Source organism: Cydia strobilella, chromosome 17 (assembly GCF_947568885.1).
Source record: "Cydia strobilella chromosome 17, ilCydStro3.1, whole genome shotgun sequence".
In the NCBI taxonomy this organism is placed as follows: domain Eukaryota; kingdom Metazoa; phylum Arthropoda; class Insecta; order Lepidoptera; family Tortricidae; genus Cydia; species Cydia strobilella.
In genome coordinates this window covers 8,494,077-8,512,439 of record NC_086057.1, presented here as the reverse complement: position 1 = coordinate 8,512,439, position 18,363 = coordinate 8,494,077, and the positions used below count along the sequence as shown (strand labels likewise).

Below are 18,363 nucleotides of genomic sequence, written 5' to 3'. Positions count from 1 at the left end.
CTTGGACTGGTAGTTATCAAAGTTGTGGACGTTTGTTTCCACAATAATGTCCATAGCTTACGAAAACCGAAATGATAAACTAGATCTGTATGGTCACACTACCTTTAGTATGTATGAATATTACTTACATATTATCTGTAGTCCAAGTAAATCCGACTTCATCGCTGAAAAGTTACATTTACCTCAGGACTATTTTAGATACAAAAGTGTTCTAAGATTTCTAAGCTTAGCGTAGCACACAACAAAAACATGTTCACGAATCATGGCCATCGGGTCAGGCGCATATTACGTTAAGTGTTTCCGTAGCCTCCGGCCATTGGCTGGATCAAAAATAGAATACCAATTCAATATATTCCTCAGTTTTTAGGGTCCCGTACCCAAAGGGTAAAAACGGGACCCTATTACTAAGACTCCGCTGTCCGTCCGTCTGTCTGTCTGTCTATCTGTCTGTCTGTCTGTCCGTCTGTGACCAGGCTGTATTTCATGAACCGTGATAGCGAAGACAGTTGAAATTTTTACAGATGATGTATTTCTGTTGCCGTTATAAAAACAAGTACTAAAAACAATAAAATAAATATTTAAATGGGGCTCCCATACAACAAACGTGATTTTTTTGCCGTTTTTTGCGTAATGGCACGGTACCCTTCGTACGCGAGTCCGACTCGCACTTGGCCGGTTTTTTTTTGTTTATACCAGTCCTTTCAATTTAAACTTTACTTGACACAAAATAAAGTTTATTTTACAATTTTAAGAATTAGATAAGAGTTTCAGAAAGTAAGTTTGCGAACTGATTCAAACCATTAACAATGGGACAGGAGTACGCAACCTGTTTGCCATTTTCCAATTAATTATGTATGCAGATCGTGTAAGGAATCGTGTAAAAAAGGCTAGTGATTAGTTATGTAACATTACAATTGCGATGACACACTTTTTAGACCGCGCAGTAGGGTTCCGTAACCCGTAACCGATGTCCGTCATTCCGTCCATCTGGCAGACAAGCAGTCTATATATATATAATCAAATGAAATAGGTATGTAGGTGAACCTAGACTGCTGACATTTTCATCGTTTTTTTTTTATTACCGTTACAGAAACAACTAATAATTATTTAAATATGTAGATAAGTTAAAAACTAGAGAGGATTATTAAATAAAGGTGTGTTTTTTTGTTTATTTAACGTAAAAAAATTAAATATGCTCTAATTGCTCTATAACAAATGAATACTCATGCCTCATGGCTTTAAGTCCGCTTTTTGTACTGTAAGTTTTTCTTTTGTGCAATAAAGGTTAAATAAATAAATACTTAATAAAAATCGGTCGCTCGAGGTTGGGCTCAAAAAAAACAACACGTAAAAATGTGTGAAAATACGAAATCCTCCTCGCGCAAGTCTGACTCGAACTTGTCATTTTTTTTACTATCTACGAGTATGCCTTGTAGCAAATATCATAATATTCATAATACATAAATTGAAGGCCAAAGCCAACAAACATCGGTTTGGAAAACCCCCGCGTCGATATTATAAGCTTCGTAAAGATGTACATAATTCTTGTTGTAAATAAATGCTTTACTTTATTTACGAATTTTGATGTCAGCGATAAACAGAAGCTTATTGCTTTAATTAGACATCGCCAACTGTCACGTCACAAAATTTACACCTTTTGTTATATTCTCGAGTCAAATAGAGGCCCATGACAAGTTTTGTAAAACCGCTGACTTTTTTTATCAAAAGTAATATGTAGATACCCCTACATTTCGTTAGGTATACATAAAGTAGATAAGTAGGTACACAACATTTTACTTTGCTAAAGATGTTAATAGTGTAACATGGTTTATCACATTACCCGTGTTGTTATTATATTTATTGAATAATAATGTTAATTTTACTTTATTCTAACAATCTGAGATAGGTAGTGAGTAGACGACAGCCTCATCTGTATGCGTGGAAAATACTGGGAACAACAAGCAAAGCAATAAGAACTAAAAGGTGGAGCGCGCCTGCCTCGGCACGTGCTTAATACTATCTATACATTGCTTCATACAAGCTTTTTTATCCAACTTTTTTCAATTATAGGAACGGGCAATTGTATTGCGTCTTTAATTTTCCTGTATAAGACCAATGTACAAAGTTGCCGCGTACTGGCGGTATGTGTGGGCTGACATTGTTATGTACGAAGGGGATAAAACTCACTACTAACTGATCAATAATAATTAGCCTTATTTTTTTAAATAGGTCCGTTTTAGGTAAGTATAGTAGATACACAAAGAAAGAACTCAGACTAATGTTTTTGTTCTTTTTATTCCTTTTCTTCAAAGTCTAGACTCTATTCTTAGTCCATTTTAAAGTTACATTGAACTAGAAGAAAAAACTTGCTGTAATTATCGACGATTATTATCATTTAATACGCTTTTATTACAACAGTTGAACAAAAAAGGGCAGAATGTGTTGTTTATGTAGGTTTTACTTACTCTTACTACGCTACTAATATTAGTAGCGTAGTAAGTATGTATGTATATACATGTCATCATTGTTTACTCCGCAGAGCGTTTAATTTTTTCTTCTATATATTTTTTTATATCTGCGCATTTGGTTTTTGCGTGGGTTTGCGATTTTAATAACATTATTTTTACGAGGTGCAATGTTATCATTTCAAAAACTTTATCCATACATACATCGGTAAATGTGTATTGTTTATAAAAAGATGCACACCATACGCCAACCATGTGTAGGCCGAGATATATCTACAGAAGTGCACTCTTAATAAAGTGTAATTTAGCGTAAATTTAGCTCTTGTGGTATCGCAACACAAAGAACGGGTGGAGATGAATGATCTTAGTGAGGATGCTGCGCAATTGGCTTTATGTAACCGTTGATGTGTACATGGAGTTAGTAGACGGTAACTGAAGCGTTGACTTCGTTTTTTGACAGCCAGAACAGCGAGTTTTATGAAATGGCTGTAATATTATACTTACTTTACTCTTTGGCTGTAATGTCGCCAAATTGACAATAAAATGTCCAACTGTCTATTAAGACTTTTTTTAATAGACAGGCATCACAGAGTCAGACTAAGCTAGCTAACTCTGCATTTGCAATGACAAAGTGTGACAATGACATAATTATAATGTCAAAAATCTATGAAAATATGACGTTTATGACACTCCCTCACTTTGTTCTGTTCAAGTCGGTGCAAAGTTAGCTTACACGGACTCTAGGACTGTACTTGTTTAAAACACGTCAATATGTAAGGGGATTTATTTTTATTTTGAGCCTTGTTGAGCTTATTTTGTAACTTAAGGGGCCCACTGATTACCATGCAGCCCGCCGGACGATATCGGCATATCAGTTGTTCGGAACTCGCAAATTTTTGTTCTAACTGACATTGACAGGCTGCAGATATCGTCCGGCGGACTGATAATCATTGGGCCCCTTTAGGTTGCTTTGTGTAAGATTTGTCATATTTTTTTTGGAATCTGTAATTTACGTAGGTAATTATTTTCTATTTATAGTATTTTTTTAAAGAATAATTAACTTATTCTAATTAATTATAGGACGGGTTGTTAACTTTCGCGTCCACCATGCAAAACCGTGCTTTTCTACAATAAAAGTAAGTAATGCAATGGAAAGTTATATTTGCATTAGCTAATTAGTACTATGATTAAAAATGCAAGTGATACCATTAATTATCAAAAGCGTAAAGGGTTCGCTATGAATAATTACTCTGAATAGTAATTATTTGTACCTAATTAATTAGGAACTTCCTACCTTCAAAACAATTAGTGGATCTGTGTCGAAAACCTATGTAAGTTTACCTATGTTTAGTAATTAGGTAAATATAAACTGTGTATATAGTATTGAATTAAGTAAAATTGATCTGTAGGATGCAGCGGTAGTTGGTGAGACAGGACAGGGCACGATGATATATACATGCCTAATTATTAGTGTCCAACTGTCCACTGCAAGCACTCTTCAGTGTTCTTAGATAGGGGCATAAATGTTATATACCCCTGTTTATTATCAGACAAGAAAGCGAAAAAAAAATTGGGTCCCTATTATATAAATAAAACTTATCGCTAGTGTGAATTTCCTGATAACAACTCAATTTACACTTTCGCAGGATTATGGTTTTTCTCTCCTGTGATCTATAGATTACTCCATTGAATACTTTTTTAATTCCTGCAAACCCCCACCTTACAAAAAAATATTCCAACACATATTACAGTAAACTTCAATTTACTTATACGAAAATTTATCTTTACACGATAATTCATATTATACGTTCCAATACACCGCCCCAGTTGCCGACAAAATTATACCCACAATGCATCTTCAAGGATGCTGCATCTGGTACAATTATGTAGCGCGGAATAGCTGCATATTTAACGTAACGGGGCCGGAATCGAACGGCGGAACAATTCTCTAGACCATAACACCGCCCATAGTCCTTATACCATCGTAGTAAGGCTTATAATGATTGGGTTAGCGTGTTCGTTGGTCGCTTTTATGCACTTGTAATTTTATTAGACTCAAAATGCACTAGCTGCTGTACTATTTTACTGGCATTCCGAATCTGTACTTACTGTCTTGTGGTAAGATTGAAAACGGTAGCTATAGATTACTTTAATAAATCACGTACTACCTATTGAAGTTTTTCAATTAGATTTATTTGCTTTGATTATCATTAGAAACGATTGATTGATGGGATTGCGATGTTATGAGATATTTTTATTGAATTGGGTGGTTACTAAAGTTAGCAAAATATGTAGATACTTAGGTCTCTAATTAGGTACCTTTATATTTAAGTCGACGTTAAACGTTACGTTGACTTAAGTTAGTTTCTAACCGAAAAAAATACGACGTTTCTCAGTGTTTAACCCGCGATTAAAGGAAGGTAAGTGGGACTGCGCTGGACATGTCTGCCGCATGCACCCTGAAAGGTGGGCCTAAATGGTTACCGAGTGGGACCCACGGAACCCCATAGATGGTGATGGACGTGGTGCAGGCTGGCCGAAAAGGAGATAGCGGGACGACTTGGACGCATTTTATCCGGATTGGCAGGAAACTACAAACGACAGGGTTGGGTGGAGGAAACGAGGCCCTTGCCCAGCAGTGGGACCCTAAATAAAAATTATGGAAGAAGGTTAAATAAATATTTAGTGCCTAGGCTGTTTAACGAAATAGGGTGGTTGAGAGATAAATCTAGGTTTAGTAAGCCGATCCTTAAAAAGAGACTAAAAACATACCTTTTAGAAAATTGAACATGGGAAAATTTATTTACTTATTAGGTATTTGTGCATGTTAGTTTTTATGTTATATATAAGGATTACTGTCTAAGCTGTTAATTATTTTGTTCAGGTGCATGATTCCATTTTGTTATTGAGCGCTTCAATCGCCAACAAACTGGTTACAGTTTGGCGATGCATAAATTTTGTTTGTAAGCATGTACCCTTTGTGTAAAAAAATTAAAAAAAAAAAATTAGGCTAACAAAAAAATTAATAAATAAAGGAAGCCGTATGCAATGCAACACATAGGATATAGGATATTCGCGTTTCCTTGCACACGGTTGGCAAATCGCATTCGCAACGACTGGCATTAGTAGCACAACAACGACAACAGCGACCAGAAACGACCTAAGGCTTTCGATCAGGCGAAAAGTTGCTTCCTTATACGTAGGAAATGCTTCTCTTGTCCCTGTTAACTAGGCGTTAAACGATGCGACAGCGACACTACATCAATAACTTTCCCTATCACTTGTGCTAAGCAGTAAATCTAAGTAAGTATTTTACGGATCATAAGGGTCCGCAGGGAATCGTTTGCGCAACCATTAAGATCTTTTCCGTATTTTTTCGACTAAAAGGATATTTAATTCGTATCGCGCTTTCCTTGCTCTATTAGGGCAACGGGCAATTACGGAGAGCTCAAAACGTGAGCCTGCATGAACGAAGCAACTCGTACGCACGCAACGCGTGCGCGAGATTTTCTTGCAAACAGGCTTTCCCGCCTGCTGCCGACCGCTGCAACCTACTTAGCTAGTCTTGTGATCGTGTACGATTTTATATAAGTAGATTTGTAGGAATAAATGACAATTTTAAGTTATAAACAATCTAAGATGTTGTTATTATTTGAAAACTGCAGCACAGAGCAATCGTCTGTCCAAAATTGGCAAAATTTTATCACGTTATCTAGTTTGAACCGTGAAAGGGGTAACATGATTGCGATTGACAGCACTGTAGCTTCTAATTTTAAAATTAATACGGGACTTAATCGCGTACAAACTTACGTTTATTTATGACCTGACGTTTCGAACGTGACGTTACGTTCGTGGTCACAGGCAGACTGGCGAGGAATTGTATCAACATCTTCTTGCCGCGCGGGTTTTGCGAACTACCCGCACTTGATCTTGATTATTAACTTGTACGCTAGGGTTGTCACTTTGCCTACACACAACACTCACGACATCCACATCCGATGGTATGTGGCGGGATGTTTTTCCCCCCTCACATTTGCTAATTACTGGATTCCACGAAGACGAAATCCCCTGTCCCTCATTTTCAAAATTGCAAAACCCGCGCGGCATAATGTTGATACAATTCCTCGCCAGTCTGCCTGTGACCACGAACGTAAGGTCACGTTCGAATCTGGAACTCTATATAGTTACCTTTCTTATGGCCAATCTTTCAACTAGATACCTACCTACATAGAGTAACTTATACTAGAGCGGTACTGTCATAGTAAATTTTGTAACCCCAGTAAATTCACTGCCATCTGTCGACACACTTTAAAACTAAAAATGAAGATTTATAAAAATACTATAAAATGTATTTAAATATGGATAAATGATTTTTTTTATTTGCATTAATTATTTTTATGATTTTGACCCATGTTCTTTCACTGATATGCGTTAAAATTGTTAAATAACAAACGAAACCGTCAACGCCATCTATACGACAGTAGGCCAAAGCTAGTAGCGCCCTCTGAACGAGAATCAAATTTTCTTGCTGATTTGCTGCCTAATGTTAAGTATCCCCGTGTGTGTACCCAATTACCCCATTTGTGTCGCTTAACTTCAAACTCGGGTAAATCTATTCGACCCTCTCAGCAAATATCTACCCTATTACTTACCTTTTCTTAATACCAAAATTACCAAAGTCGCATAATCTGACAGGTGGATTTACCCGAGTTTGAAGTTTCGACTCATTTGACGGTATTGACATAAAATATCGTATTAATTTATCGCAAGTAGTGATTTGCGAGAAGCTTAACTTAGGTTCGAAAATTATTAGGAAATGATAAAGTATTTAAGTAAATAATAAAAGAACTGAAGATTATGACTGTGCTATTTATATCAGAAGCAGAAACATGTAGTTTATCCAGCCGTATGAGCCGTACATGGATGGTGGATTTGAACTAGTTTTACTACCTTAAATTGCAGGGTGTACCTATAAATACTCAATTTCTTTTGGTTATAGAGTTAGACCAAGCTTTTTTGGCAGCGATTTTGATAACACAAACTTTGCAAGTGTTGTTTTAAACGTAAAACTTCTATGAAATAATGATGTTTAAAATAACACTTGCACAGTCTGTGCTATCAAAATCGCTGAAAACTTGGTCTTACTTTAATTCAGTTGAAAGCGCAGTTCTACCTCTTTTTAAACTTAGCATCACTATATTCATTATGCAAGTATGTTGATGGCAATATTTATTACTACAGTCTGGCAAACCAATTTTGACAGTAAAAAATAGGCCCGATCTTTCATGTTACAAATTTTGAAGAGAAAGAATCCAATACCCATGAAACTTACCGGATTCCTTGACAGATATTAAGTATAGACTTTAAATTGGCAGTTAGATATAATTTCAGTTTAATTTTTTGTTTACTTTTTACATGTTCAAAACTTTTTCCAGATTTCACTCCGCATACGTTACTGAATAATTATATGTTTATTTGTATTAGGTACAACATCCTAAAGTGATAATATTGATATGCAAGTAGGCTTATCTAACAATATCTTTATGTCATGATAGTAACTCATCGGAGTATTACTTGTGTTTCTACTTCTATCTCATGGAATTATGTATATTGATTATTGATGTTTCTACGAATCTACACTGAAGGACATCATGTTCTAACAGGTTCTATGAAACGGTTTTTTTTATTTTATTTGTATTAGTACTTATTGTACCATCATCATCTTCCTATCTCTGTTCCGGCATTTGGCCACGGCTCATGAAGGCCTGGGATCCGCGTACCTATTGTATCAAAAGTTTGTTATCTTAGTACCAGTATATAGTTAATTAACATTGAATCATAATAATATGTAGGAATTTAACATTTTTTGACATTATAGTCCTGCCGTAAAAAGTACGGGTACCTACATTAATGGACAGTCAAGCAACTCTAATAACGGGTTGGATGGCTCCTTAATATTCGTTGGCTGGCCCAATTTTTCATTGTTAGCGGGTACAGCCAGAATACGCACCAACTAAGCAGGCAATGTGTTCAAAATTATCCCTACATTTACACGACTCTATTATTAAATCTTCACTTCACCCGCTGAACTATTTGCTGCTGACCATACGAGTAGTATTAAGTACGGCTTGCCGGTATATTAATATTTATTTTATGCAAGAAACATTACTATCATCAACATTTTTAAACCGGTTACCTTCATCAAGAGTCAACCTTCAATGTTTGGACGGGGAAATCCGCAGACCAGAGACAAGTAAAGGTTGCACAATTTGAGTTTTTAATTGTGATATTTGTGATTGCTGATCATGGTTTAGGAATTAAAGCCATACGGACCATAAAGCTAAGCAAGCTTTTAAATGTACCTTTTTTATGGTGTCCTGTTTTACAGCTAGAATTTGATAACGATTGTAAGGGGGTAATTGGTATTAAGATATTGGCATGAGCTTAATAGCCTACTGAGTGATAATGAACAATTTATATAATGGTGGCAATTCATTAACCTGAAATGATAATAATGCAACTTGAAGATAACTTACCTAAATGTAATGATGCCGGTAATTATAATTGATCTGGCCATCTTGATACTTATTGCAAATTAATTATAATTGTTTTCTTACCAGATTGGCATACATACTGAACACACAACGTAAACGCAAAATTACCTTACATAGCACTATTCATTGGCCTTGTGTTAGAGTTGATAGAGATTGTTATTTAATATAAGGTCTCTATCTTTACTAGTTACCTTTTACCTTATTTGGTAATATATTAATGTATTGTCTCATTTACAGAGCTCTTAAAAACACAAACGAAAATAATGTTCCTTTCCTATGCTATTACTTTAAATAAATATCGGAGAATATGTTACAAGCTCTATGTACAGTTGCCGAGAAAAATTATCGTATTCATCGCTATCGTAGAGCTGTCAGAATTGCCCAAAACATTGAGCCGGTTGCGGTTAAATGTCAATTTACGCAACTGGAATACCTTAACTTAGGTCACGAAAAAAATGTTTACAAACAACCAACATAATAAAAAACACGATTTACCTCCTCACGATTTACCTCCTCAGTTTGATCCGACACTTAAAAACCAACACAAACACTGTTTACAATAATCCACAGTCACTCGTTTATTTATAAAAAGTTTTACGCGGGAATTTTGACAGTTGTGGCAGTACGCGCGGCGCGTCCAAGGCTCGCGAGGGAACTGAGCGGTGTGTAATCTGCGAGCAGTGGACACGGCCGGCCGACGAGATAATGGTTGCATTAAACCAAGTTAGAAAATGAATAAATCGCAGGCGCGGCCAATCAATGCGATGTAGCTCTCGAATAATGCAATACGGAGTGAATTACTGGGGTGCTTGATTGGAATTCGTTTTCGCTTTAGAGGATTGTGATGAAACCGATACGCAGCATCTTGTATAGGGACAGCGATTACGAACGATCAAATGAACGGTGAAATTAAGATGCTCGGTCACGCACGATGCATGTGTACCATTCGCAGGGACCGGACAACCCTTTCCGCGATAAAACCCTTTCAATGGGCGACACTTAAACACGGCTAACACATTGAAAGACTTTCCCTTTTAAACTGCAAGCCCATCCATACCCTTACCTTTGACTAACCCTTATTGAAAAGCTAACCAAATATAAGGCTAGCCCTTAATAAGGGTTACCCTTATCTTTAAGCGCTTTTTATAAAGGTTTCCCTTTGCGTGAAAGAGACAGGATTAGTATATATCTACGGTAGTGTATGAAAAGGAAAGAAAATACGTGCCTAGTCAAAGAACGCCGCCGTCGCCGCCGACGATCGCTCGGATTCGAAGTAATGTGTGCTTTATGAACAAGGTAGACGACTTAAATTAGCACGCTTATATGCTAAAAGGGAAGCCCTTTATAAGGCTAACCCTTATAAGCAATATGCAAGGTGTTGGTGAGCAGATTATAAGGGTTTTGTAAGGGTATTTGGGCTACCGATTACTCAAATGTGGTAGCTTTATATAAGGGTTTTTAAAACCAAAACAAAGGGTTTCGTCTGGCAAAGGGTATGGTGAGTTAAGCCTTATGCAATACCCTTATAAAACCCCGATAAGGGATAGCGGGCCGGTCCCTGACCATTCGTTCCTTTCATGACTTAAGACGAGGACCACATACATAAAATAAAACGATAACGGTCATGTCTGCCGAGCTCGAGCACGGACCAGGTAACAGATAGCAACTAATGAATGAGAAAGACCTACGTATATATAAACTTCATGTTTACCAATACTCAAGAAACGGTTGCGTAAGTAAGTAAGTCATACAATAAATACGCTGGCGATCGAATTAAGAACGACCATTAAATTCACATCCAGAGATGCCGTAATCTCCGGAATCAATCAGAAGGAAAAATAGTCTATGAATACAACGATGGGATACTTCGCAATATTAACTATTAAAAGTAGTCTCTACCCCATACTTAACGATGTATTCAGATGTGTCATTTTAAACCTAGCTAGCCATACACGCACGGATTGGCCCGTCGGATCTGCCTGAAAGATGTGTCTGGCGGACACATCCGTCAATGTGTGGCGAGAAATAGACACAGATGGGCAGCAGACGGGCATCAGGCGGACAAATCTGTGTCTATTTCTCGCCACACATTGACGGATGTGTCCGCCAGACACATCTTTCAGGCAGATCTCACGGGCAAATCTGTGCGTGTATGGCTAGCTAATGTCACGTCACCACTGAAATTGTACCTCAACACAAAATGTAGTTTTTCCTTCTCATTAACGTCACTGATTTTGACGCTCGGTTAATTTTACATTGGTACCTTATTTGGTAATTAGGTACCACACTCGGATTTGCGTTTACTGATGGGAATTTTCTCAATCAGAGGGGTAACTGTTATCAAACGCTATCTACCCCATGTAATTATGCTTTTCATTCATTACTGTTAATTGGAATTAAAATGACATGTAATTAGATGGGTACCGATAGTTAATTACATAGAAATAATTTATTCGTAAGCACAAACACAAAAGAGAAAATTATACAAAACAGAAAAACATAGAAAGGAGAGAGACCATCTAGTGAAACAATCACGACAGGAGGAGGGAGGATGATTATGTTTTTAGTATTAGTCGGATTTGGCAAGTAGCACCATGGTACGGTTTTAAGGAGATGGAGTGGTCATTCAGAAGGCTACTTATAGGTGTATTAAGTTTTCGTGAGAATCGCCCGTATGCCACGGAACAGTGGACTAAGGCGGCTATCACACTTATGCGGTTTCGGGATGCAGCGCCAGGTGTGATACCTTACGCGTTATTCTTTTTTACAGACAAAAACAATGTTCCCAATTATGTATCATGAGTTTATGTCGTATTAGTAAACAGAACTGTAGGTCCAATTAACAGGTATAAGAACCGACTACAATTTGTCTCAACTCGGTCAACTACCTAATTCAGGGGTCGGCAAACTGCGGCCCGCGAGCCGCATGCGGCTCTGAAGGTACAATTACGGCTCTTTAAGTCACCCATAAAATTAACCCTTTAGAGTTCTTACACCACTGAAATAGTTATTTTCGATACAAGTGCGGAAAAGAGGAAATTCGAAACGAGTGTCGATAAATTAAAACACGACCGCAGGGAGTGTTTTAAATCGACACGAGTTGCGAATTACCTTTTCGCACGTGTATCGAACAACGTTTTACAGTACATATGGCCCTTTAAACTTTCGACATATGCACAAAAAGTGCACTTTACGCACTAGCGCGAGAAAGTAGCACCATATGTACTGTAAACAACATTTATGGCTCTTTAAGCTTCCTTAAACTAGTGATTTCTACTGCAGTTGGCTCTTCTTCTCAAGTTTGCCGACTCATGAGTCCTAATTAATTATTGTCCTAAAGTCTAAACTACGAGGAATGAACTGGAAGCAATTAAACGCTAAATGGTGTCAAGTAATTTAATCACAAAACTGACATTGTATATTTAGACTAAAATAAGTTACGAGCAACTTATTCTACGGTTAAAAATAGCAATTACAAGGTACATTGAATGTGCTATATAAATGAATAAATTAAATAACAAAACGCAATACGATAAACAAACAAAAATAAGCGCTATGTGCTTTTAAATAAATTGTATAAAATAGATAATAACAAAAATCTGAAAAATGAAAACTAAGCCTATAAACTGCTACGCAGTATATATTGCGAATTATAACGGTATACAAGGTTTTTTGGCTAGGTGGGAATTATGGGTGTAAAAGTCAAATATCTAATGTGACCCATAACCGCCAGGCCATAGCGTACACCTAGCCAACTCGGTAACTTTAAAAATACATGTACAAAATAAAAATTAACCTATTTTTCTGTACCAAACCATTGGTGTCGAATATAATTGGAATATTTGCATAATTTTTATTTTTTTACACACGCACTCAAACACAATTTAAAACCCAAACCAAATTTGACGGTTGAAACAGCTGTGTTACAAAAATACACTCCAAACCTTACATCTAATTTGTGTATATTTGTAAAAAGCTTGTGTACATTTCGTATAAAATATATTCAGTACTCAGAAGTTACAACAGGCACTCACTGGTATAGTTTACAAATATACCTACGATTGTACAAAAATATGAATGTAATAGGTATTATACTAATATGTATAATCCTATGAATATAAATAATAGTGGAATATATAGGTAATATAACAGTTAAAGCTGTTCAAATTAAAGGCTCAGATCAGATCACCCAATAGCCAATAGGGTATTTGACAACATTAAAAATATATAACGAATTGCTGTCATCCTAAAAGATAATAAACTAATAAAGTATACTTCACTATATTTGAATGTAAATTATGTTTATTTTTTGGAAAATAAACGAAAGAAAATTTAATATTTTTTGAAATTTCATCAGGGACGTGAACGCTCTGTGATTGGTCAACGCTCGGATGACGTCACACGCGGGTAAACATTATTGATTGTCTTCGAGTGTTTTAGTAGTTTTATTTGTATTTAGTTAATTTTAGTTATTGTTCCACAGTTTTCTGATATATTACGATTTATCCGTATTTATATCTAGTGGCACAATATTCATAAGAATCTCAAAATGGAGTCGAAATATGTGAAAGCTGATATCGGCAACCTACCAGACATAGACGCGTTAATGGTTGCACTTTTCTTTAAAGATAATCCGGATTACTATGCTGCGGAACTTAGAAATGTAAAAACAGCTGTGTGAGTATACGTAGAAATTGTTTATTTACGAACATTTCGATTTCGATGATACGAATACGACGACGATATATATATAGAATACGATGACGAGAATAGTATCTCCATACTGCACTTTAGTTTGAAAGAAAAAGTATGCTACTAACTACCTACTAATGCTGAAAGAGCTATGTTATGAGGTTATGTAGTAATACATTAAATACCTAGATCTTGTTTCGTTAAATAACAAAATCCGCTGCTTTAATTACATATTTATTTACAGTTAAATATTACTTACATCGAAGTGGTCTTCACACATAAAAACATTTGTATGCGCTAAAATGCTCTTTGGGTCTCTTCGCGCTAGTTTTAAACACATTTTTCTTTTTTGGGATTCGTTGGAATGGAAACAAACGATTTGTCTGGATTTTTTATAGTCGTACTTGAACATTGAGGTACTATACACCATTTATATACCATTTTACAGTGAAATAATGAATTCAATGCACATAAACCATAAGATTAACTAAGGTCATTGACCGAGTTTACTTGCGCGTGACGTCACACATGTCACGTGATTAGCCCCTTTGCAAAAACAGCGTTTAAGGCGCGTTCAAAATAAATAAACTTTAACATTGTTTTTTTTTATATTTAATACAGGAAATTTCACGGAAATATCAATGTAGTGTAATTATTAAGTCATAAACAATCAATTAAAACCATTTTCAAAAATTAGTCAAATAGCCTATTACGTTAGTGAGCCTCATCTAATAAAATGCTATACAAATTGCGCTTAGCAATATTTTAATCATGCCGTTTAATGTATTACTATTTTACGATAAAGCCACTTTGTACTTTCAGGAAACCATAAAATAAAGCTTAATAAAGGTTGTCTCTCAGTTATCTAAGCTACATGATTTATTAAAACTATGAGAGTTAAGCAAGGCGTTATTAAAACGCCATATTAGCGGGCATAAAGCGACAAATTGCATTAAAATTGAGATTCGAATAATGATATTAATAATTACGTATTACGTAATACAAGAATCATTCTCCTCCTTATGTTACTGTACAGTCACGATATTAAGATTATGACCTTTTTTCCTTGAAATGTTGACAAAACATAGTTACTATTACTTATTCTGTGACACAGTAATAAGGTTAAAAAAAGTCAACTGTACATTTTGTTTGCCTTGTCATGGCAGCATTCTCGTTGAAAGAATTTTGCTATTCAACTTGGTCAAGGAGCTAAAAAATAAATATTATAGGACATTATGATATTATTACACAAAAGATGAAAACACTATTTTGGAAACGTAGACTCAAAAGAATCTAAACATAATGTTAAGCTGAAAAAAGTTTGATTTCAGCGGCCCTAAGTAGCTTAATTACTTCAAAATATCAGTTTATTCGAGACTTAATAAGATGCCTAAAATACATTTTGGAAATTTGTACTACATATTCAAACTAAAAATAATTTAATGCTAATTTCAAACATTGAAAACAATTATTGAAAATTTATACGTATTTGGAAATAACTCATTCCCAAAGCAAATATCAGTGTTCTAATGTGGCGGGAGTTATAAAATTATTTTCATAAAACTTAGCTTCAGGCCGGTGGTATATCACTTCGCCCCATAGGCAATTTTACGAGGTTGTATTTAATTTTGAATTCATTATCATAGATGGGGTTATAATGCTATTATAAAATTGATCTTACTGCTATTGGCATACGTTCCAGTTTAAGAGTAACATGTCATGACAGGGTAATTAATGGTCTAATGGTACGAGTATACAGACAAGTCGAGCGCTATAGTGTGTTGAAATATATGGAAAGAGACAATAGTTGATGTAAAACTGACCTTAATATTATTGACACACGGTCCAAATTATGAGTAAAACGTCAGCACAGCAGAGTGGTTTCCTCTCAGCAACAGTACTCTATCCACAGATGTCGCAATAGCATGTAGCCAAGCCAGGTACAAAGCAGGTGGTATGACGTTCCTTCTTCTAGGCATGGGTAGTGTTACACAGACGAGGCGAGCTCCGCAGGATTGTGTTGAGATGAGCTCTCGTAGACGAAGATGGCGGTGGGTACGTTCGCGGGCGGCCAGTAGGTCTGCGTCGGTTATGCCTACTGGAAATAAAAAGTATACTTATTACAGTTCTTACCACGCGACTAAATCGAAAGTTACGAGCCTGTCCTTGCTCCAAAGTACAGTCGGCGACATTGCCGGTGAACCACTTCAGATTTTTACCTCGATCCTTACGAGCGAGCTAAACTCCGCCTCCCATAGAGATAACCAATTACGATGCACTTAGCATTCTTTATGTTAATAATGAAAAGGGTAAAAACAGGTAATGAGACAAACAATAGGTATAAGAACAGTTTATTAGTTGTTGTTGTTTAGGCTAAGCTTCGCCTCCCCATAAAGATAACCAATTAGGATGCATTTTAGATTCCTTTTTAGTTTGCAAATTCCGGCCGACACAAAAACAATGGACGGCAATAAACTTTACCTGAGCTAACCTTTTTCTTTCAACACCCATATTTTTAAGTGCCATGTTGCTATTGGTCATCACTTGTATGATATCGCCTGACCGTCTGCAAGACGTTAAAACGATTTTTGCCCTTAAGGTGGTTCACCGGGAATGTTCCTGATTGTACATAGTCTAGTACAGTCGCCATCAAAATATATTAGAGCTGCCAAGGTGCTAACAAATATCTGAACACGCCTCTTCTTATTCGAATTTTTCACCACCTTGGGCGCTCCGATATATCTGATGGCGAATGTACACTAGACCTTATTTATCTCTTAAAACTTAGGGAATATTTTAGTAAACTTAAGACATCACTAGAGTCTTTTGAAGCACGGAACGGTGTGATACGCTAACGGAAATTTTTGGCTTCTTTGTAATATCATAGGCCATCTTTAGCGCGGAGAAGTACAGTAGACCTTATCTTTTAAAACTTAAGGATCATTTTATACTCACGAGCATCACTGGAGTCATCCAAAGTGCGGAACGTTGCGATGATTCATTCGAAAAACGCCAAAGTCGAGTCTTTGGGCTTCTTCGTAATGTCAGAGACCATCCCAGTGCGGGATACTAAATAGACCTTATCACTTAAAACTTAAAGATCATTTTATACTCACGAGCATCATTGGAGTCGTCCGTAGTACGGAACGGTGCAATGAGGCGTTCAAAGTACGCCAATGTGGAGTCTTTCGGCTTCTTCGTAATATCAGATACCATCTTCAGGGCTGAGTAGTCTATGCGAAACTTCGATAGAAGAGAAGCCATACTAGAAACATAGTAACGGAGGTCAGTTACTCTACAAATCGAAATTAAAGTCTTATACGAAGAAAAGTGCCCAGGGCTGGAATCGAACCTGCGTCCTCTGCTACCGCGGCAGGTGCCTAAGCACCTCGGCCACCCGAACCACGTAGTACGGGATAGTAATGTTTCTACTTGAAATATTAGTTACTTTGACAGGTTTTTATACCACGTCGTTAACTAACTACAAATACTACAATACGGTCCGTGTGATGTGTAAGGGGCATCGCAGACAACATATTATAGTTTGTCAAAGGACTGTCTCATTTCAAACATAGACAGAGAGAATCATACTATCTTTGTCTTACACTAGTACTCGCACCCAAAGGAAAAGGATGAGTATAGTTTTTTTTTTATTCTTATTTGCTGACAATTTGGTTTGACAAACTATATGCATGCTACTCCAACGGTCACAAACGTTGCGGACTAAACCACTTGCCGCATTTATATAAAGATTTACTGTGTAATGGAAAAACGGTGGACCTTTATAGCCACCCCACACTAGCGTCTATTGAGCGTCGACGCCATTTTCCATAGCGCGCTAGGGTGGGGTGGCCCGTAAAGCCAGCACATCGTTGCAGACTTATCTTGGTCTTGGTCAGTGTGTGGCTATATTATATCCTCTTTGCATATAATAAGGTGTATGGTAAAACTTACTTCCGCTCCTCGAGTTCCATCTCAGTGTTCTTGTTGGCGAGCGTGAAGACGCGCAGCGGGCACGACGACCAGGCACGGCGCGTTGACAAGATGTATGGCAGAAGGAGGGTTAAACCTGACAAGACAATTGACCGAGCGTTAGCGAAAGTCCCGTTTCAGCTTGGGCAAAAATGCTTTTGTATGTCCGGATGTTCTCCTCTACAGGTCGCAATTCTCAACCGATTTTTGTGAGCAGGATGGAATAGAATAAAACATACAAAACATTAATTCAGGTTCGCTGTTTAAATAGATTTTGTTTATGAAATAAAACTATGAAAACGGATTATATCGCGTATATTGAATTTATAATACATCCCGACGTTTCGAACTCTTTACAGCGTTCGTGGTCAACGGGTGACTGAGGAAAAATTACAAAATGCAAAAATACCCACATACTAAAATAATGAACAATCATAGACTACAAACTTTAAGGCTGGTTGTACATGCAAAATCGGTTCATAAGGCTAGTTATACACTATAATTATTTTTCAAGTAAAGATATATATATATACGCGATAAAAAACTATGCCGGCTCCAACCCTACACCACGGACCCGAGAAGATTTAATTCCCTCCTAAATTGTAGGAGGGTATCCCAATATGGGACCGGCAACAAACTCGGCGGGACACATCTTTTCAAAACATCAGAATGTCCAGCAT

At 36.7% G+C, this 18,363-nt stretch overlaps 2 protein-coding genes across 2 annotated transcripts in view; both read right to left on the bottom strand.

Annotated features, from left to right (window-relative positions):
- LOC134748978 (mucin-2) overlaps positions 1-9,767 on the bottom strand; it is a 91,121-nt gene extending 81,354 nt beyond the window's left edge. Inside the window, exon 1 of the mRNA XM_063683846.1 lies at positions 9,530-9,767. The gene's annotated coding sequence lies outside the window, so the exon portion shown is untranslated. The remainder of the gene's footprint in view (positions 1-9,529) is intronic.
- Positions 9,768-12,401: 2,634 nt separating this feature from the next.
- LOC134748964 (bumetanide-sensitive sodium-(potassium)-chloride cotransporter) overlaps positions 12,402-18,363 on the bottom strand; it is a 49,958-nt gene continuing 43,996 nt past the window's right edge. Inside the window, exons 22-24 of the mRNA XM_063683830.1 lie at positions 17,666-17,780; positions 16,828-16,976; positions 12,402-15,809 (exon numbers count right to left, since the gene is read on the bottom strand). Of these exons, the coding sequence (XP_063539900.1) occupies positions 15,562-15,809; positions 16,828-16,976; positions 17,666-17,780 (512 nt within the window). The 3' untranslated portion in view covers positions 12,402-15,561. The remainder of the gene's footprint in view (positions 15,810-16,827; positions 16,977-17,665; positions 17,781-18,363) is intronic.